The sequence below is a fragment of the Nematolebias whitei genome, chromosome 17 (assembly GCF_014905685.2).
Source record: "Nematolebias whitei isolate Nwh7 chromosome 17, NemWhi1, whole genome shotgun sequence".
In the NCBI taxonomy this organism is placed as follows: domain Eukaryota; kingdom Metazoa; phylum Chordata; class Actinopteri; order Cyprinodontiformes; family Rivulidae; genus Nematolebias; species Nematolebias whitei.
In genome coordinates this window covers 21611086-21632543 of record NC_056514.1, presented here as the reverse complement: position 1 = coordinate 21632543, position 21458 = coordinate 21611086, and the positions used below count along the sequence as shown (strand labels likewise).

Genomic DNA, 21458 nt, shown 5'->3' with positions numbered 1-21458 from the left:
TCTATCTATCTATCTATCTATCTATCTATCTATCTATCTATCTTATCTGCAATCCAAAGCTTGCTATAAAAAAGATGTGCCCATTCTTTCCTCTGTACACTTTGAATTTTAACTGTGATAAAGAGGAGAGTTAAGATGTTATAATTCTTTATTTCTCGTATCTCAGATATGGTGTTTCCATTCTTTAAATGGAACCATTTATGAAGTACCATCCTCCCAATATCACCACCACCTGCCACAGATTTCACCAACTCGTTCTCAATCTGATGTGCATGTATGAATAGGTCAATAATCAACCCTCACAACCATTTAAGAAAATCACAAGATATATAATATTAAAAGTCCTGTGCTAAGACAATACATTTTAAGTGACGTGCTTTACAATTCATGCCAAAAGAATAAAAATAAAAAAATAAAATCACATTTGAGTGCTTCAGTACCTTGTTTTTATGAATGAGTTCAGCAGCCACGAGTGCCTCCCCAGCCTTCTGTCCCTTCTGGATGATGGGATGCCACAACAGCCTTGGCATTTCATCCATACCAGGATTCAGCTTCACCAAAGGGGTGCAAACGCTGCGGCCAAGCATCTCATCCTTCCCCTGCACAGATCATCACATGCTACACGTGATTTGTCAACATTTCGCTTGCTGTGCAACAAATGAGTGTAAAATTAAACTTAGCGAGCGCTGACGTGTTTAGTAGGGCGTAATGCGTTAAAACATTTACAAGCTGAGGGTATGTCTGTACAGAGAAATGTGCCATCACATTCCGCTGGTTTTGACAGAATTATTTTGTAATCCGTCAATATTTAAACATCCCCCACAGCCTACCACTTGGTCACTGTCGTAGAACTCCAGCACCACGTCAGGGGGACATCCAGCGATGCTCTGGGGGTCTCCATACATCTCAATGTCATGGAAAATTAGAGTTTGGTCCCAGGTTGGGTTCAGCGTTGCTTTCAGCTTCTCTGTTGTCTTACTAAGATGAAGGAAGGAGATGTGTGCGTACGGATCTGTAACGAATGAAAAGTTGCTCATAACATTCACAGAAAATTTGAATATTTTCTCTTCGCTAAACTCGCAGTTGTGTTTTTAACAGGGTAAAATCTTACCAGAAAAACTATCTTTGTCCATGGACGTCAGGTTCCTTGCCTGATAGACGTACACACGAAGGTGATACACGTAGGATCCTACAAAAGAAGACGGTTTAAAATCAAACAAAATTAAATACGTTAAAAAAAAAACTTTTCTTTGAGGCGCTTACTGTCAAAGGAGCAGGACACCGTGGGCGTGTTGGCCCCAAACATCTTGGTGGCATCAGCTTTGGAGCCCTTCTCTTTTTCCTCTGTATCAACACCCTGCATGCCAAAGAAACCAGATGCTGGGAATGTGGATGTGTTTAACTCTCTGTTAAATATTTGTACATCTTCAGTGACTCAGCTCCTTCTTCTTAGATATTTCTTTCCCTTCTAGCTTATCTGCTCACCTCTCTGAATTCTGACTATTTGCAAACTAGAAAAAGCTGATTTTAGATGGGGTTTTTTTTGTTTTGTGAAAGCAGATTTATCAATATCTGGATTTTAGTTTTCTATCTTTTACTCACCAGTGCCCCCTCCAGTTGGAAGATGGCACACGCTCCGAGACGATCTTCAGGCGCCATCTTTCGCCTCCAGCGCCTTCGACGAAAAGTGTCTGAGGAACGCTCGTTTCTGTGGAATTTCCAGCCAATGAGAGAGGAAAATTCCCAGCCTTCAGGGTCACCACGATCTCTCCTCTGCGTGGAAAATAAACATCCAGAACTAACATTTAATTGACTTTACAAGTGATCAATTAATGTAACTATAAACTGGAAAAAAACACCACTTATTTTGGTCTGATGCATTTGTCACGTCTAAGCTGGACTATTGCAATGGTTTATTATCTGGATGTCCAAATACGTCTTTAAAACGTCTTCAGTTGATCCAAAATGCTGCTGCCAGAGTCTTAACTGGAGTTAGTAGGAGAGATCATATCGCTCCAGTTTTAGCTTCTCTCCATTGGCTCCCTGTTAAATTCAGAATTTAATTCAAAATCTTACTTCTAACCTACAAAGTTCTCAACAACCTAGCTCCATCTTATAGTCGAGATCTTGTTGTTCCATATTTTCCCAACAGAGCACTTTACTCTCAGACTGCAGGCTTACTCATAATTCTAAAAGCAGAATGGGAGGAAGATCTTTCAATTATCAGGCTCCTCTCTTGTGGAACCAACTTCCAGTTTCTGTCCGTGAGGCTGACACATTGTCCAGTTTTAAGACTGGGATTAAGACTTTCTTTTTTAATAAATCCTATAGTAAGGGTCAGCTTGTTATGCTGCCATAGGCTTACACTATTAGAGGACAAATTGACCTCAGTTCCTTAAATTAATTGTTAAAATTGATTAGTTTTCATTTGATACTATTTATATCTTAACATGATTCTTGATCTGCCATTGTGTATCTGTTCCTTTCAAATCCAGCCGGTCAAAGTAGATGGACGCTTGTCCTGAGCCCGGTTCTGCTAAAGGTTTCTTCCTCAGGAGGGAGTTTTTCTTTCCACTGTCGCCTTCATGCTTGCTCAAGATGAGAGTTCTGTGATGGAGTTAAACTCAAAGCAGTCTGCTCCTCAGATAAATATTGTTAAATTATTATTTTTATATATGAATGTTTCTGTTCAGTGCCCTGAGACGACTTCTGTTGTGACTTGGCGCTTTATAAATAAACTGAATTGAATTGAATTATCTTTCAAGAAATAATAGTTAATGTAATTCTATTTACAAAATGAGACAGTCTGCTGACCTCTACTGTTACCCCTCCAGGAGCTCTCTTACGAGGTCGGACCAGCCTCCGCCTGCGGTGGACATGGTAGACCTTCTCTGCAGGAACCCAGGATCGAGGCTTGTCATCTGGAGGGATGGTCATGCCATACTCCCAGCCTTTAGAGTACATACACGCCAAGACAGAAGGACATTTGTCTTAAACTCATTGGATTCTGTATGAAGACACATGGAACTACAGCATATGCAGTTTGGAATAACTGAATTAACTCGGAGGTAACGGTGTATTAAAACTCCGAATATTGTTTAGGTTTCATCTGCTAGGTGAGTTTCTGCACCTTGATCATCCACAGCTCTGTTGTCATCCACAGTCCAGTCGTCCTGCCACGTCCAACCTGGAGGACAGTCGAACTCTGCAGGGTTGCGACTCTTCTCCCCATTCTGTGCAACATTATAACAAAACTGTTGGCTACTTTTTATATTCACTGTTCTTGTTGTTGTAAAGGCAAAGACAGAATATGCAAATCAATTTACTATTCATGCACAAAAGCTCGTGCATATTTCAGTTTATCAGAGACAAGCAAATCTAGTTTGTGTATAGTTTCATTTGCAACATCTCTGCACAATGTTTGCATGCCAGCGTTCTGGTCTCACCACATCGGTATACGGCTCAGAGGCGGCTTTCCAATCTCCACCAGGGAAACGGGTCTCGTTCTGGAAAACTTCATCCATAAATTCGGTGTGTCCTGCATCTGCCTCGGTTAGCAGACTGCAACAAAGCCAGAAACATCGAGCATCTATGTCAAAAGCAATAAAAGGGCAATAAAGAACATTCAAAACCACGTTGATCAGTCTGTGTCCCTCTAATGGTGTCACAAAGTAAGTCCCGTGTCATATGTCCCATGTCGTCCCAATTTGTTTGTAGGGTACTAGCTGTTCAACAGTCCTGGGTCTTCTCTGATGAGAGGTCTGGACTGCAGGCAGGCCAGTTCAGCACCAGTACTCTTCTGCTACAAAGTCAACCTCTTGTACTGGATGCAGTATGTGTTTTAGCATTGTTCTGCTGAAATATGCAAGGCCTTCCCAGGATTAGAAGTATGTTGTTCTAAAACCTGTATATACGTTTCTACGTTAATGGTGACATTCCAAATGTGTAAACTCTCCATAGAATAGGAACTAATACACCTCCATACCATCAGAGAGGCAGGCTTAGGAACTGTGCTTTGATTTACTATTTCATTGTTTTTGTGTATTTTATGTTTTACTTTTGATGCTTTTTTAAAAAAAATGTATTTACCCTTTATTTATCCAGGTAATCTCATTGAGCCACGAGAACTCATTTTCAAGAGAGACCTGTTTTAGGGAGCAGATGGTGGGGGTTAAGGGCCTTGCTCGGGGGCCCAGAGTGGGGCGAATGAGGGTGGAGGCAGGTGTGGGTGTTTCACCTTTTCCACCCACATTTTGATGTTGACAGTACCGGGAGTTGAACCTGCGACTTTCTGATCACAAGCCCATCTTCTAACCTCTGCGCCACCACTCCCCCCTTTAAGTTACATCTTATTATTTTTTCTTTAATTACTGCCTTTGATCTTATTGTTAAGCACTTTGGTAACAGCTGCTGTTTTAAATGTGCTTTGTGAATAAATTTGACTTGACTTGGATGGTCCCTGTTCACTTTACTTTTGAATACCCAGTTCTCTTGCTGGTTTGTTGTTAATAAGCATATATAGGTGGAAAATGCTGCATCAGCTGGATCATAGTTATACCACTTACATTTACAACCTTTTGTCGTGCTTATTCCATCTCTTTTGAAATGTGTTGCTGCCAATAAATTCAAAATTACCTTTTTTAATGGTATACCTTCTTAGTTTAAATATTTAATAATTTCATTATGTTCAATTGTAAATAAAATATGGATTTGTGAGATTTGCATTGCATTGTTTAATTTACATTTAAAACAAATGTTCTGATTTTTCTTTTCTTTTCTTTTTTGATGGGATTGTAAAATAACAGATTTCTTGTTTATGCCTGTCCTTATTAAACCTTTTCCTTCTGGATCTCTTGCAGAACGGATAAATGTACAGATGCCTGGATACTAAAAAAGAGTACTATGACTGCTGAGACAGAAAATGTGCTTAGGTAACTCAACATGGAGTGCACAGCTTAATTTTTCTTAAGCTGACAGAAACAGATTAAGTTAAAAGGGAATTCCAGCTCACTGAAACAGTCTGGTACAGACTTTAAAGTTCATGGAATGAGAGAAATGTAAACAGAAAAGACCAGACACAATCTTTAAATCTGTTCCAGCAGGGCAAAAAGTCACTAATCAATGCCATTAGTGTCAAAATGTCTCTTTAGTTTGGACAAAAAATTGTACTTGTTCAAGATTGTCTTATTCTTTAGATGCCAGATGATTATATCTAATTACACTCACGCTTTTTCAGGGTCGATGAACCAGTCAGCCTCCCATTCCCATCCCCGGGGTGGTATGAAATACTCCTGTTTCAGCTTCAGTTTGCCAGTTACGTCTGAGAATTTGTAGCGTCCCACCAAACCTGTGGTCCCCCACTTACCAAAGACCTTGGCCTGATTTTCATACTGTAAATACAAGAAAAGACATTTATACCTTTGTGAGAGAATTTAAATAGTTCTTTTGTTCTGTGTGAACTATTTACAGTATCAGATTGCAAGCGGACTAAATAATCCAGGCACTTGCTATAAAACTTTGTGAATACAGACGTGTTAGTTATTTTGTTTTATTGGGAGAACGTGATTTACCAGCTCAGCAAACACACTGAAGGTTCCCTCAGAGAAAGCGTTGAACTTTTTCTCATGTGCAGAGAGACCGAGCCACATGTTGACTCTGACCTGCACCGGCACCTTCAACCCTTTGGCCTTGTCCATGGGGTACTGTGGGGTTCAACAAGCATTGTGACTGGAAATAATCTAACACACTCCTATAATAGTATTTAAATCCTTCCTTTACTGTGATTTTTGTGTTTACCTTTAAAAAGACAGTCTGGGTCTTGCCGCAGTGTTGTCCACAGGCCTGCTCACTGTGTGTGGAAAAAAGTATCTTGTGAGCTGGAATACGGCTGTAGGCCACCCTCTTCTCACCACGAAGCATCCAGATGATCACATCCGGTATGCTGTTCTGGGGCTGAGAAAAGGGAGAATATTCCTATTTAAACGCAAAGTGCTAAACCAAGCATGTTGATAACAATCACAACATGTCAAAAATACTTGCAGCACAACATAAATTCTAACATTGTCAAAGCACTTCTGGCCTATAGAACATGTTTAATAAATCAACAAGTCTTCCAAACACAGTTTTACTTTCCCCTAAAATCAGACGTCAGAGATCAGTCAATCCGGCTTCTTGCATTTGTACCTCTTCAGCCAGCTGTTGGAGTTTTTCCACCCAGATTTCTATGTTGGACAGAGTCTCAGAGATTTCTCTGGCCTCATCTCTCATCCGCCTGGCTGCTTCCAGGATGGAAGACAAAGCGCTGTCTCGCAGTTTCTTGATCTGGATGTCCAGAGATGTCAGGTTGGAGCAGCCCTCCAGCTCAGGTGCAGGGAAACTCAAGAAGAGCACACAAACTGATGCTTCATTTACTGCAGTCGAAATTAAAATACACTTTGACCATATTGCCCATGAAAGGTGGGCAGTATTTTTTTTTGCCAGTGTCTGAGCAGAATATTTCAATAACCACTGAATGGCTCATAAAAACCACAAAATTTACTATAACTCAATCAAATTTAGAAATATGGAGGTAAAAGTTGATGTGGCAGTAGCTGAGTCAGCCCCAGCACAAACTGAGAATGCTAACAACACATGCGTGATCATGTTTCATTTTTAAACAAATGACCTTAATTCAAAACCATGAAAAGCAACATTCCTTCAAGGAACCCAAACCTTTGAAATATTTCTGAACTCACTAACTTTTAAGGCCATTACTATCATGATCTGTGTTTAGTTTTAGTCTTCTTGTGACTCTTGTTTTTAGGTTTTGTTTCTGAGTATTTGTGTTTTAGCTTCCCCAGTGTTTTTCCCCTCCTTCCCCTCCCACTCACCTGTTCCAGGCGTGGTCATTTCTCCCCTATTAGTTTCCCTGTAAAGCCTGAGGTGTTCTGCTCTTTTGTTGTCCGTGCATTATGCTTTCACATGGTCATGGTTTGTTTTCCTTCGAGCCTCTAGTTCAGGCCTGTTCAACTAAATTGCTCAGAGAGTCACAGCTACTGAACGCCAAGAGCTCAGGGGCTGGACATTCAGCAGTTATTGTCATTAAGTAAGTTTGTTTTATGATTTAAAATATAATTTTATTTAAAAATGAACCCATTGGTGGGCCGAACTGAGTTCACCTGTGAGCCTAATTTGGCCCCCGGGCCACCAGTTGAATAGCCCTGCTCTAGTTTTTCATAGTGAGTTGAGTTTTCAGCTGTGAGTTTTTGTGCTGCCTCGTCAACCTTTTTGATTTGTCTTTTGAAAAATAAACAAGTTAATTTATTTTACCTTGAAGTTCTTGAGCTTTTGGTTTTGCATGTGGGTTCACATCTTACGCAGACATAATTAACGGTTCGTTTGTTTCCTTGCTTGAATATTTTTTTAGCTACCTTTTAGATTCATGCACATAACAAGCAACAGAAATGATGAACAGCTCAGCGACACTCCTTCTATTTACCTTTCCAGGTCTTCAATAAGCATATTGAGCAACTTCAGCCACACCTCTGCAAGTTGGTTGTCAGAGACTTTTGCCAACATGGCAGTTTTAAATGCCCTCAGGTTTGATTGCTAAAACAGCAGCAAACAAAACAAGACAGGATTATGTTTGCAGTTTAAAAACTCCACGACCGTTTCTCATACCGACACACGTATGGTAAGCCTACAGCCGAGAGCTGAAGCAAACAATGCTGTAAAATATGCTTTAAATAAAGAAAATAAAGTTTTAGACTATTACAGGTGGAAGTGCAATTTTACCAGGCGGTTAATGATGTAGAGGATAATGTTGACAGAATTCAGGCGGTGACTGATGTCTTCCCAGAAAGATGTGACCACAACCACCGGTTTAGTGTTTGCCCAGGGCAGGTAGTAATATTGGTTACCTGGAAAAAAAAACAACCCTGCTATTTAAAGTGATCTGTATTTTAGGTTGCTATACGCACGAATTCATCACTCACCGTCAAAAACTGCACAGCTGTATTGAGTGGTGGAGGCCAGTGGTTTGCAAGTGGTATCCAATTTGTTGCCATAGTTACCGATACTAACCTCAAACTGGATTGGTTCGCCAGGCTCTTGAATCATGGAAGCGCTGTGGAAAACTGCACACAGACAGTATTTCCTCCTCCGCTGGTACTTCTGAAAGAGGAGAAAACAGATAAAGAGGAAATGTTTTTGATCTTCTCAGCTTTAGTTTTATCTCTTTTTTTTTCTGTCAAGCCTTCTCAGTGGTGTAGTCTACATTTTTGTAGTGGGCATACTGTGCTTAGAAAACAAAGTACACTCGTTTGTACAATGTAATCATCAATTTGTTTTGATTTTTAAGCATATTGAACATTTCCAAATTTATCTGATGCTTGTATTTGAATAAATGAACAGTTGGCGTTGTAATAAAAACATGTTATAGAATTTATTACACAGTATCAAAGCAAAGCACTACATACTGATAGATTGTTACGGACATGTTTAACTGCCATTTAACGTAACAATGACACGTGCCTAATGATATGCCATGTATCATTGAGCACCTTTAAGTGTGTATACTGACATTCTTAAGCTTTTCTAGTGTACTCCATATGCCCGAGTATCACGTAGACTACATCACTGCGTTGACTTCCAATACCACGGTCATCCATGAATTTCAATTTCAGGTCACCCATTTGTTAGTAGGTGGATTAAAAGTCACTACCTGCACCACCAGGAGGTCATCACTGGGGATACCTTCGACAGCTTTGTCTATTTTCTGCTCTAACTTAGTGGACAGCTCGACCAGAATCCTGCCTCTGTAGGCCACCCCTTCTCCCTTATATATATAAAAATAAAAAAAAAATACAAATATTGACACTAAAAAAATAATTAAGACATGTCAAAATTATTGTTATGAAGAAATAGTCACATTTGCAGTAAGATAGTGATAATCATTCATGTGGACTTCATTACCTCGCCAAAATTGAGTTTCTCGTAGGGGTCTGGCAGGCCGCTGAACTCTCTGGGGCTTCCGTACAGGTTTATATAGCAAGGGCCAAACACGGGTAAGAACCCCACCTCAGTGTCGCCTGAGTGAGCTGGAGAGACAACCTCAGAGTTCAACTTTTATGAGCAAACGTGAGGGCAGCGTTCAGTTTTTTAGGTGAAGCTTGCTGTATTGGTGTGGGCATTGTTAATGGTGACAAAGCAGGTGGAAGCAATGACAATGACAGTGGTATGAGGTTAACATGTAAATCTTGTCGAACCAGGACAAAGCGTGGGTTAAGCACTAACAGAACTGGACTTGCTTGGAATTTTAGCATGCTCAACAAGCTTATAATGTGTTGCACTGCATGCAAAACACAGCGAAAAAGAGCTCGGGTGAACCTTCAAATGACGATATTTCCGCATTTCTGGCATGTTCTTCTATTACAAAGGGACAAAAACAAACGAAGTACCTTTTAGAAATGACACATTTAGATAAATGAGAAAGAGAAACACAGAATCTTGTCATCTTTGTTTTGCTTTTTGCATAAAACCCATGCTAATAAATATACTGTTACAAACATTATACCTTCCACTTCTCCACCAGAGGAGGCAATTTTGGCCAGGTTCAGGTATGTGGTGCCAACAGCATCATTTCCTGTCATACGATCCCTGAAATCACACAAATCGCCTTGAACCACACACACAGCACTGCGCTCTTATAACAAACCATACTGGCATGTAAAACATTATATAAGTAAATTGCTAAGCCAATACTTTTCACAATACAACTGGTCCGTTAAATTCAACAGTGCAGCCTCATTTTTGGTGCTTTTACTTTGAATAGGAAGTTTGTTGGCTCTCAGATTTAAATGTGTTATCAACATTTGCCTAACCTTTTCCTCTAGTGCTTACTTCCTCTGGCCTTCCTGAGCCTGAGCTACTCATATGTTCAGAAATGTACACAGTGATGAAAATGATACCACTGTGCCAACAGAGCATGTTATTGAGGGACAGGGCAGGGCCGCCACAGTTTGAGTCACTGTGCTATGTCATTCTTGTGAGGTTAGTGTTGGGCAGTGATACACACACACTCACAAGTTTGTCTTTCTATCTTTACAGGGACTTTGCATTGACTTCCATTCATTTTTCATTCGTTTCTATAGCCTAACCCTGACCCTTACCCTAAACCTAACCTTAACCCATCCTCAATTCACACCTTAGTCCTAAAGTAAACCTAAACCCTAACCCACCAACGACACTACTTCTTATGGGGTTTTGGGCCCCATAAGGAGTAGTTGGTCCTCACAGTGTAGTATGTATTGGAAAAAATGGGCCTTACAAAGTAACAAATACAAACACACACACATAAAATAATCTACTGTATTTTTTGCCCTATTAGTCACAGTTTTTTGCATAATTTGCATGCCCTGCGACTTATACGCCAAAGCAAGATGAAATATGACAGTTTTTATTCATTCTGACTGAAAATATTGAACACTACAATTTTCAACCACTAGATTGCAGTGGAGTGTATGGCATGCCGTTGTATGATGTAATAGGTAAAAGTGGCTATTAATGACTCAATCGGCTTGCCATAGCCTGCCACCATCAACTGCCTGGACTCTCAAATCAGCTTCATTTCGCTGCACCGCTCCGGTGAAATGCAGCTAATTTGACCACTGAAGTGCATTTATTAAGTAAAAGTTCAACTGAGACACACCTTTACTATAAAGTCGAGCTAACAAATAATTGTTTTTAGGTGCTTATCTTGTTAAATTCTTGCTAAAGTCTTCCCGTGCATGCTCATTCGGCAGCCAATCGATTTTTGGCACACCGGCCCACATTTCTGGGTTGTCAGCGGTGACGCATAATAGATGTGATCTATACGACGAAGCAACATATTTATGGATTTTTCCACTTTATTAGGCATATTTGGACTGATGCGACTTGTAGGGCGGTGTAACGTTTACGGTAACAGAAACACCGTGGTTCATTTTTTCAATGTAAGATAACTCTATCAGAACAATATACCGCTATATTCTGAACTTTTAGAAAAGAACGGTGACTCACCAATCATAGACGGTCAGTTTGACACGCTCACACATCGATGGGAACTACAGCAAATGCACGAAACATGTCAAACAACAAGCAAGTAAAACATTAAAAACTGATTTTTGTGTGACGTGTCTCTGCAGCTTCACAGCCGAGACTCATTACTTTGACTTGGAGGTTCAAAACTTGATTCCACTCTGGGTTTGCATTCTTCTCAATGATCTGTGTGCACAGCTGGAGAGGGAATGAAACACCTTGTATTAGCTTTCTCTCTACAGTGTGACAGTAACCTACCGTAAATTGCTTCATTTAGCAATTTGGCTGAAGTAAGTGAAATGCTCTGCAACCTTTTTGCCAGCAAATCGAGCTTCTAGAAAAGGATCCACCAAGTTCTTCTTATTTTCGTCTCCTCCAAAAATCCCTTTTAAACTTTGGACAAATGCATCGTCCACTGAAAAAAGACGATGAAGAAGAAGAATGAATTCTCAGTTCAACAGATTTACTTTCATAATACACAAACTGGAAGTTATTTTCTTACTCTGTGGAATGTCCTCAGCTCTGAAGACCTTTAGTGACAGAGTTGCCCATCGCAGAGTTACACCTGCTGGCAGCAGCAGATTACTCTCTATGTCATCCTGGTCATCATTAGACTCCCTCTTCTCCACCTTCAGTTTGAATACAAGATGAGATGAACGCAAGAAACAAATCCAGCGTGATATGATGAGAAGCAACATGCACCAGCACGTATGATGCGAGTCGTACCGGAGGTTCATCTCCTGCTCCTACTACAAAGAGGCTAACTTTGAGGTAGCCTTTAGCTGCGGAGCTGGCGTCATCTGGATCATTCAACAAGAGCCACTTCCTCATAACACAGTGGGCTGAAAACAGACCAAACATTTATAATTATTGGATTAAAAACGACACGCAAACCGCTTCAATGCAGACATCGGCTGGTAGAATAAACTGGAAAATGGAGAAAATGTAACATTTTGTGAGAATTTTAACAAAAATTTATATAGCATGCCAATTTTTTATACCTTAAAAAGTTGTATTCGTTGGTTGCAATGGCAAGTCAACACAGCACCACCAATATTTCATTTGTAACTTATTAGCTTTTAGCTAACAAATAGCTGAACATTAGCCGTCAGCTAACAAGAAGAAAGCATTTGCTCATAGTTAATGTTACCTTTTTTTTTTTTACAACAAATAATAAAACTTAATTGAGTTCCTTCAGATGTTTTTCGACTGTTTTCTTGTTAGATGCTTTCGATCCCTCTGGGTCCTGAGGGAAATGTCTTTTTGAAGCTACAAGCATTTATGCTACACTATATTGCTTTATTCTAATAGACAAGAGGTAGATTTATGGTTTTGTAGCTTCAATAATTACAAAAGTTGCTTGCTGCAGACAATAAACAACTAATCGTTTACAAAGTGAATGAGTCAATGCAAACTATTAAATAATAACTGCGGCTAAACGGCTGGAGCTAATCTAAACTGACAAAAGTAATAACTAGTCTGTTGGTTTGTTACTCTGTGAAACTTTACACAACATGCAGCATGAACAATCTAATTAACGATGGGGAAAAAATAACTAAAGTAGCATAAAATAGAGGGAAAAAGTAAAATTTGTCTTTTTTTAGATCAATTTTAAAAACATTAAGTTGATAAAACAAAACACTTGACTAGACTTAATCCTTGTATTCTGTTAAATATAATGAACTGAGCCAAACTTGGTGCTTACCTGGTTCATCATAAACATAACCAACATCCAGCTGTGTGGAAAAATAAGAACTTTGTGAACATCAGCTACACTTCTCTTAAATGTCAGTAATTCTGTTTGGTGGCCATTTTACCTTAAATTCACCCATGAGGCTGTCAGCTCTCAGTGAATATGAATCGTACACCTGGAAGTACAAGTAAAGAGTGAAAGTTAATACTGGAGGTGACAAAAACACACCAGACGCCGACAGAAGCCGCAACATTTATGTGTTATACTTACCCGGAAACAAATGTTCTGTTCAAACAAATCTGATGGCAGCATGTGAACGTTGTAGAAGAACATCTGATAAAGTAATGAGATTCTTAGCAAGTTCAGATTGGCAGGATTATAAAATTATATATATTTTTAATTAAATGTTTCTTTGGTGCCGTCTGTTGTCTAGTTGTCATTACTTCATCAAAGAAAGGGTTATTTCCCCTCTTGATCCTGGTCCTGTGGGTCTCTCCACCCACGCTGACCTTCACCACAGGTTTGATGTTGTTGCCAGGCAACTGACGGGCCTCGATGATTCGAGCACGGATCTGAAATAAATAAAATAAAAACCATGAATAAAACAAGTTACCTTTACTATACTTAGAGGATAAATAGGTCTCATTGTTGCAGCTCACAAGGTGTATAATTATTATGTGATTAATAATTATTATAATAATTAATTATTATAATATAATATTAATATTATATTATAATATTAACAATTATTATTTTGTTTTGTACTGTTAGTGTTTAGTGTATTTCTTAGTTTAGTGTATTTCTTACACACTTTATAATTTTGCTATTGTTGAATGTAACTGGGACCCTGTGTACACAGTTTCACTCCACCTCATGTACCACATGTGATGCAATTCAGGTCTCTCTTGTAAATGAGTCCTGGAGGCTCAATGGGATTAACCTGTCTAAATAAAGGTTGAACGAATGAATGAAAAAAATGACAATAAAACCAACTTGGACTTGAACTTGTATAAACAAAGCCATAAAACTAGAACAAAACTTACACATACTTAGTTTTTTTTAGGGATTTCCCATTTATTGCAGTTTAATGTTGTTGTTTTTTTATTACGAGACAAAAATAATTAAACTTGATTAAAATTTATAATTAAAGTGAGGTTTTTTTTTGAATAAACAAACAGTGCCCATTATGTATTATTATTATTATTATTATTATTATTATTATTTAACCAAAGGGATGTTTTTTTTTTTTCAAATAGGAAGTCGGTCCCAGCAGTTCTTCCTCTGATTTCATCCTCAAATGGTGTCCGATTGAGTTTGTTGATTCCTATAAATATTTGGGTATCTTTGTCGACTCACATCTCTCTTTTAAGCTCATGTGGAAAACTTGGTAAAGAAACTGAAAGTTAAACTGGGTTTCTTTTTCAGAAACAGATCCTGTCTAACTCTGAATGCTACGAAACGCCTTGTATCTGTGACTTTCCTTCCCTCCATTGATTACAGTGACATTATTTACATGAACGCTCCTACAAGAACCCTGCAGATGTTGGATGCTGTCTATCATGGTGCATTAAGATTCATAACTGGCTGTGATTATCGTACCCACCACTGCACCCAGTATTCACTGGTTAACTGGACATTATTAACTTCACGCAGACTCTCTCACTGGTACATTTTCATCTTTAAATCACTTCTTGGTCTGTTGCCTTCATACATCTCCTCCTACATGTTTCTGCGTGAGTGCAGTTACAGCGTGCGCTCTCAGGACATTATTACCTGCAGTGTTCCCTCAGTGAGAACTGAACTTGGCAAAAGGGCCTTCTCCTACTCCGCTCCTGTTTCCTGGAATATCTTACAAAAAGATTTGAAGCTTTCGACCTTGACCTCTCTAAGTGGCTTTAAGAATCTGTTGGACTTCTGGCAGGGATCGATGCAGACATGTTCCTGTTTTTAGTTTTCTACATTCACCTTATAAGCTAGCTGTTTTTGTTACTTTTTTGCCATCTTATTTGTATAAAAAAATCTGTATGACTTTTTATAACTGTCTATTGTTGTCATCATTCTTTGTTGAAATCAGGTCTCTCTTGTAAATGAGTCCTCGAGGCTCAATGGGATTAACCTGTCTAAATAAAGGTTGAATGAATGTAAAAAAAACTCAAAACATTTGTGTTTTTGTAAATTATGCAAAACATTTTTTACCAAAGAAGATAAAACTAGCAGCTCAGGCAAAGTGTTTCTGAACTTTTCAACATGAAATATCACACCTAATGATAACAATAAGATAAAATAAAAATAAAAAAGCTACATTTTCATGTCTTTGAAATAAAATCATCTTGATCTGTACACAAAATGTATAATTAAATACAAAGTGTATGACAAATAAAGAACCTTGAACCTTGAATCCTTGAAAATCTGCAGATTTAAATGTGTTTTAAACAAATGCATTGTGTGGGAAGTACTGATTTAACTGCAGATGACTCAAGGTAGTTTTTTTTTTTTTTACTAAGACAGGAAATAAGTTTGTGATTACTCCTACTCATTTTATTTTTTTAAAATAAGCATCTATTCCTACTCTTCATAGAAGCAGCACACATTAAAATGTTTTAAATAGGACTTCTTTGAGTTTACAGTCATGAATAAAAAAAATGTCAGAGAGAAAAATGTTGCATTTTGGGGCTTCAACGTGGTTAGTTTTATTTTACATTAATCAAACAACATTAAAAATATGCAAAGTTTAAGGACTCATCAGAAAACACCACATTTATTCAGAGTCATAGTTAACCCTTTGTCTTCATAAGTTCTGTAACTCACTCTGACATGGTGTAGATCCGTATTATTTGTACCAACTATGAACACCTTTTGTTTGCTTCTGCTCATCTACCTGATACCATCAACAATAATAATGTTCTGGGCTTTGAGTCACTTGGTTGTCACATCTGCCTTGTGACATGACACCCCATCGTGGTCCACAGACCATCATCAAACTGGGCCTGGATTGTGCCACACATGACAGTGTTTGTCAGTAAGCACACAGGACTGAGAAGTGACTCTCGTGCACACATGGATTGTATCCAAATGCTCCACTGTTGGCACAACACACAATTCATGGCAGTTTTAACCCGCTCTTCTCCAAATGATTTCCCCCAAATAGTCTAAAAATATATTTGGAAAAAATAAAAAATCACCTTACACAAGTCTCCCTGGCTCTTGTGCTTTTTGCAGAATGCTAATTTGTCTTGAACGTTAGTTTTTTACAGAAGCAGCTTTTTTGCTATCCTTGTCACAAAGTCCTCCAAAGGCTTTTTTCTTACAGATGCTCTCACAACCCATTCTGTAGTGAACCCCTTTAGGAGATGGTGGGTGCTTGAATGCCCTGAATCTTCTTCACCTCATTGAAGTTCTTGGTTATCTGGAAAACTGAACTTTTAGGTGCAATATTGCTTGCAGCATTTTTCTTGCGTGATAGTCGCAATGATGGTTGCATGATATTATTTGAAGGTAAGGATTACAAAATAGAAGGGCAATCATTTTAAGCATATTTGCCCCCCTTTTAAATACCCATGGTCTTTCTGACAAGGTTGAGTCAGGTCCTCTGGACGGATTCTTTTTTGTTGAAACATTTCGTCTTTTATCCAAAATGCCTGGTTTCTGCCCTCTCCTGCCATAGTTTCTGCTTTTCCTTGCCATGCCTTCATGTTTTGTTTACCCTGCTTCGTGCTCTGCTCTTCACCACACCCACTCCGTTCTTCCACAGCAGGGGTGTCAAACTCACTTACTAAAGGGGGTCAAAATTAGAACCTTTTTCAAACTAAGGGCCGGTTTCAGAATCTACATTAACTCAAGTTAGATACCCAACATCTTTTCTTGGTTGCAGGTTCCTCAGGTTGTTTTCACACCTGATAGTCCGGTAGACTCGATTCAGTTGGGGACCAATATTCATGACCTTTTGTTTACATTTGAGCTGGTGCGTTTGCATTCACACTGCACTGTGCAGTCGAGCCAACCTGTTGAACCAATCTATTACCCCGCTCGCCTGTGGGGACGCTGCACCAAGAACTACTGAAAGAAACAACACAAAAACCTCTGAAGACACTTCTTCTTCTTCTGGAAATAAAAACAAAAACGGAGTGGCATCAAGTTTTAGCAGTTTTAGGAGTTATATTTTGTCATTTTTCAACAATGGACTCAGCATGAGCAGAAGATGAGACAGAAGACCATGGAGAATATTGTTTTTCACACAAGGCAGATGACGGCACCATATAAGGTCAGAGAAATGCGTATTTGTTTGCCCTGCATTGTACTCCACTTCTTGCTTGTGGAGCGGGGCCCGGTCTGTTTGCATTCACACTGTACTCGAACCGCGCTGGAGTTCTCTTCTACTGGACCGAGACCTAGGTTTTAGCCCGGGCCAGAGTTCGCCTTTTTGTTCCGTGACAGAGTTCGATGGCGCGTTCACACCTCCCCAAACGAACCGGACTTTCTAGGAAAACGAGCTAGCGTTCGATTAAAGCGGACTAAACAGGGCTGGTGTGAATGCACCCTCAGTAAGTGTTTGATTGGTCTCATTTGACTTTCTCTGTTGCACTTTTGACATCATAATCCAAGATTACTGAAAAAATTTAAAGTGATAAAAGTGTTTTACATTTAAAATAACATCTTGGGGGCCAGATAAGATGTCAACGAGGGCCACATTTGGTCGGTGGGAGGAAACTGGAATACTCGGAGAAAACCCACACATGCACAACGAGAACATGCAAACTCCACCTAGAAAGGCCCCAGGCTTGGATTCGATCTGGCAACCTTCTCGCTGAGAGGCAACAGCTCTACCAATGGAGCCACCGTGCCGCCCTCTATTGTATAACTATACTGAAAAAGAAATAGCTAATAATTCAGTGGCATGACAAAACTATTGCAAACTGTCACAACATAAGCTAAATCTGCAAAGTTTACAAATCATTTGTCTCAGTCCAAGTATTGGACGTATAGGTGTTTGAATCTTACATTGAAAGTAGCTCTGTCAGAGGATTTTGGTCAGTGGTTACGGAGTCATGGATATATAATTACTAGTGTTCTTTCCCTTAAAAACAACCAAGTTGTCTATTCAAATTATCCTGCCTGTGGACTGTAAGTGTGAAGGCCAGGGGTGCCATGTGAGACTACAGCTGGCTTTGAGGACACCTACTGAAACCTTGCAAGTTGATAAGTATGATAAGGCCATATAAAGTGAGGGGACGATACAGCACTTGCAGATCATTGTGACCGGGCTTCAGGTGTATACATTTAATGCATATTGATGTGAACTGTTCTGATATCTGCACTCGCAAGTAAAATTGTGCTGGAGATGAATTTTCACCTGCCATGTGTGAGTGTGGTTCATTTGAGTAAACATCATTTAGAGCGTTTTCCTCTAACAAGCTCCATAATGAGCTCAAATTGATTTGACAAAAAAAAAAGACCAATCAGACTGACCTGAAAGTCCTGTGGTTTGTTTACAAGTCTGTGGCGACTCTGTGCCCTGGCCATCTTCTGGCGGAGATCGACGGGCGGACCAGAGGTTGTGGAGATTCCTGCAGAGCCACTTTGGACCCCATCTGCTTGAGTGTCGCCTTCCTCTTCACCACCACCACCTCCTAACCATCAGCACCACAAGATGATCAGAGATTACATAACTTATACAATTCAAATTCAGTGTAAACAGTACATATAATGTGTAGTACTTCATCAGCATACCAGCATCAACTGTAGCATCTCCACCTTGCGGGTTACTGGGGTTTGGACCAGCATTGGCTGGAGAGTCATAGGCAACCACAAGATCGATTGTAGCCTAGAATGAAATCACATTTACATTGGTATAGCAGATAGCTTTCCTTTTTTGTGTGCGTGTTTGAATTAATTAGACTTACGCCAATATTCTGCCCACTTTCATTGACCAGAGGAGCATTTTTGCATGGCAGAGATCTTGCTTGACCTGAAGCAAGGTCTCTCAGCAGGATTTTGGCTGACCCAACAAATCTAAACACAAGCAACATGGAATTGTTAGCTGCAGAACTGTTTTAATATATAGAAAAATGTAATTAATATTACAAAAGTGACAATTTTGCGCTGATTTTTTAAATTTTAATTTGGCAAAAACTGCACAAATGCACATCTGTAAGCAGATTAAAGGCTGCTTGTGAACATGATGCTGTATGTGTGCACAAATGAAGTGGCATTCACAAAAAGGGCCCACAGAAGGTAACCACCTAAAGCTAACAAGCCCTGCCTGCTGAGACAAACAAAACACGCCCGTTAAGGCAGCACATGCATCATTTTATTCCGCCTCAACAACCAGGGATTTCTTACACTGAGATGTGAAATGAACAGACGCTGACGTTTTTCACTAAAACACCAGACGTTTACGGGGCAAGAGTGAGGCTTTTAAACCTGTCCACCATACATTTTCCTGATTTATTTTATGGTTTGAGTGGTCAACTTTACAGTGAACATGTAAAGCTCATGGCTGTTCTTGGCCTCTGTAAATTGAAACAATATAACAAATCTTCAAATTTTATATCTGAGTCAACATCATATTAAAAGCCTTCAATTATTTAGAGACAAAAAAATTAGAGTTCCTTAAATGACGTGATTATGCTTTACTTGTCCAGCCAAACTGGATCTTTAGCAGCCTTTCCAGTAATGCCCTTCAGCTGTTTACTGCTCAACTGTCATGACTGCTCTGGTGTGCAGCCAAAATCTGCACTGCTCAATACACAGTTTAAGTGTCGTTACTAATTAAACTCTAATGAGGTCAACAAAAGAAAGTGAAGTCTACAATAGGCAGTCAAAATGAACAATCACTGACAAATAACCTGATGCACACACTGACAAATACGTTACAAATTAATTAGGGATGCACAATGTTATCGACATTGTATCGTATCGGCCGATATTAGCGATAAAGTTAAATATCGGACATCGGTCATTCTATCAAAATAACTCACCGATATAAAAGGCTTCTGTTTTATGTAAATTTTTAATTTAAGAAAATGTCAAGTATATTTATTAATGCACTACTACTTATATGCTTTTCACTTATCACATGTGAAAAGGTTGAATTTAGATTTGTGGAAATTTACAAATTTGCACTGTTCAAGTCATTGTGTTAGAGTAAAATAAATTTGACATTAAACATAATCCAAGTTGAAGTGTTGCATCATTTTCAGCCCCTTTTTGGCATCTGTATTTGATAGCAGGCCAAACTGACACATACCATGCAGAATAATGTAGTATTTTAATTCCACAGCAGATAAAGCTATGTAGTCTCTGTCAGTAGATCTAGGAAAAAATTACCGGTATTGGTATAGGTCAAATAAGTTTTAACATATCGGATATCGGCCAAAAATCCAATATTGTGCATCCCTAAAATTAATCTTAAGTAAGCAAAACACTTGAAACAACCGTGGGGACAGAATCAGGTCCACTTCATTCCATCCAAAGGAAACCAATCTGATGTTACAGATAAATTATACAGTATCTTGTTTGGACAGGCAAAGTTTTTTTGTTTTTGGCATGTCTCCTGATGGGAGGAATGTTTGTAGAATAGAGTCACAGACATGATCCACCATCTGAGGAATCTGTCGATTTAAAACATTTGGAGGTCAGAGGAACATGAGGTTTTTGGGGGCAAGACTTGCATACAATTAGCAAAACAAGCAAACAAAACAACAGTTATCACCCACTGCTGACAGGCAGGCGATAATGTTTCTGCCTGTGTTTGTGCTGGTTAGCAAAATATCTCAAAAGTCACTTAATTTTGATAAAACGTCTAGAAAGTAGATATTGGATGGAATTGTACAACCAATCGCCTTTTGACGTCAACCCAAATCAAGATGGTTGTCACAGTCAACTGACCTTTGGAGAACAAATATGCCTACAACTCCATCAGTTTGACGGATACTGAGCTAAGATTTGCTGTGGTTAACATCAACACTATTTTCAAGTCTTGACCAAAACTGTTAAAACACTTTAAAACTTTGGAATGAAAGGGTGGGTGATACGCTTCCTTCAAGAAATTCTGTCTTTAACTGTTTATACCAGATATTTTGTGACCTTGAATCATGGAGTAACTTCTGTTTAGTAAAACTGGGTCAACCATCTGTTGTGTGTGTTTTTCCTGGGTTCTAAGAAATTCTTAACATTTTGCATCTCTGACATTTTCATAAGAACAGTCAAATTTGAAGAGAGATTAAATTATACATTGAACTGTATCTGCCACGACTAGGTTATTACACTGGGTGAAAAGTTTACACTACAGTTGGGTGTAAACTGGAAAAGCTTATGAGCATATTCTTGAACCAAACGCTTAATATTTAAAGACGTAATGACTAAAACAGGCTTTGAGACCATTGTTAAGCTCTGGTGAGTCACAAAGAAACAATGACCTCATGCCAGTAATGATGTTAATATATATTAATATCAATAGTGTTTTCCTTCCTTTTTCAATATGTTTATGCTTTCAGTTACAGTTGGACTAACTCAAAGTGCTGCTTCTTGTTATCATATGTTTAAGTTTTATTTGTTTGACCTTTCTTTTACCAGGTGAAATGTTTGAGAACCAGTTTTAATTAAACAATGTGATTTGTGGTCATAATACGTTCATATCTTGCTCTTTCCTGAAGTTCGAACAAAAACAACGCATTAACAATAAACTGGAACCGTAATCATATAGGACTGC

At 38.9% G+C, this 21458-nt stretch overlaps 2 protein-coding genes across 2 annotated transcripts in view; one reads left to right on the top strand and one right to left on the bottom strand.

Moving 5' to 3' along the window:
- Positions 1 to 21458, top strand: part of fam20a (FAM20A golgi associated secretory pathway pseudokinase) — a 161427-nt gene that overhangs the window by 82041 nt on the left and 57928 nt on the right. The gene's annotated exons all lie outside the window — the stretch shown is intronic.
- The window catches only part of LOC119423931 (myoferlin), a 36760-nt gene that overhangs the window by 10915 nt on the left and 4387 nt on the right, over positions 1 to 21458 (bottom strand). The window contains exons 4-34 of the mRNA XM_037691362.1: positions 18649 to 18757; positions 18476 to 18569; positions 18215 to 18375; positions 13192 to 13320; positions 13019 to 13081; positions 12873 to 12923; positions 12761 to 12791; positions 11782 to 11897; positions 11558 to 11684; positions 11367 to 11470; positions 11185 to 11253; positions 11038 to 11081; positions 9554 to 9636; positions 9367 to 9405; positions 8953 to 9077; positions 8702 to 8815; positions 7974 to 8151; positions 7774 to 7898; positions 7478 to 7587; positions 6184 to 6376; positions 5797 to 5952; positions 5571 to 5702; positions 5227 to 5390; positions 3447 to 3561; positions 3131 to 3233; positions 2815 to 2951; positions 1603 to 1773; positions 1264 to 1357; positions 1112 to 1189; positions 831 to 1012; positions 441 to 599 (exon numbers count right to left, since the gene is read on the bottom strand). Of these exons, the coding sequence (XP_037547290.1) occupies positions 441 to 599; positions 831 to 1012; positions 1112 to 1189; positions 1264 to 1357; positions 1603 to 1773; positions 2815 to 2951; positions 3131 to 3233; positions 3447 to 3561; positions 5227 to 5390; positions 5571 to 5702; positions 5797 to 5952; positions 6184 to 6376; positions 7478 to 7587; positions 7774 to 7898; positions 7974 to 8151; positions 8702 to 8815; positions 8953 to 9077; positions 9367 to 9405; positions 9554 to 9636; positions 11038 to 11081; positions 11185 to 11253; positions 11367 to 11470; positions 11558 to 11684; positions 11782 to 11897; positions 12761 to 12791; positions 12873 to 12923; positions 13019 to 13081; positions 13192 to 13320; positions 18215 to 18375; positions 18476 to 18569; positions 18649 to 18757 (3556 nt within the window). The remainder of the gene's footprint in view (positions 1 to 440; positions 600 to 830; positions 1013 to 1111; positions 1190 to 1263; positions 1358 to 1602; positions 1774 to 2814; positions 2952 to 3130; positions 3234 to 3446; positions 3562 to 5226; positions 5391 to 5570; positions 5703 to 5796; positions 5953 to 6183; positions 6377 to 7477; positions 7588 to 7773; positions 7899 to 7973; positions 8152 to 8701; positions 8816 to 8952; positions 9078 to 9366; positions 9406 to 9553; positions 9637 to 11037; positions 11082 to 11184; positions 11254 to 11366; positions 11471 to 11557; positions 11685 to 11781; positions 11898 to 12760; positions 12792 to 12872; positions 12924 to 13018; positions 13082 to 13191; positions 13321 to 18214; positions 18376 to 18475; positions 18570 to 18648; positions 18758 to 21458) is intronic.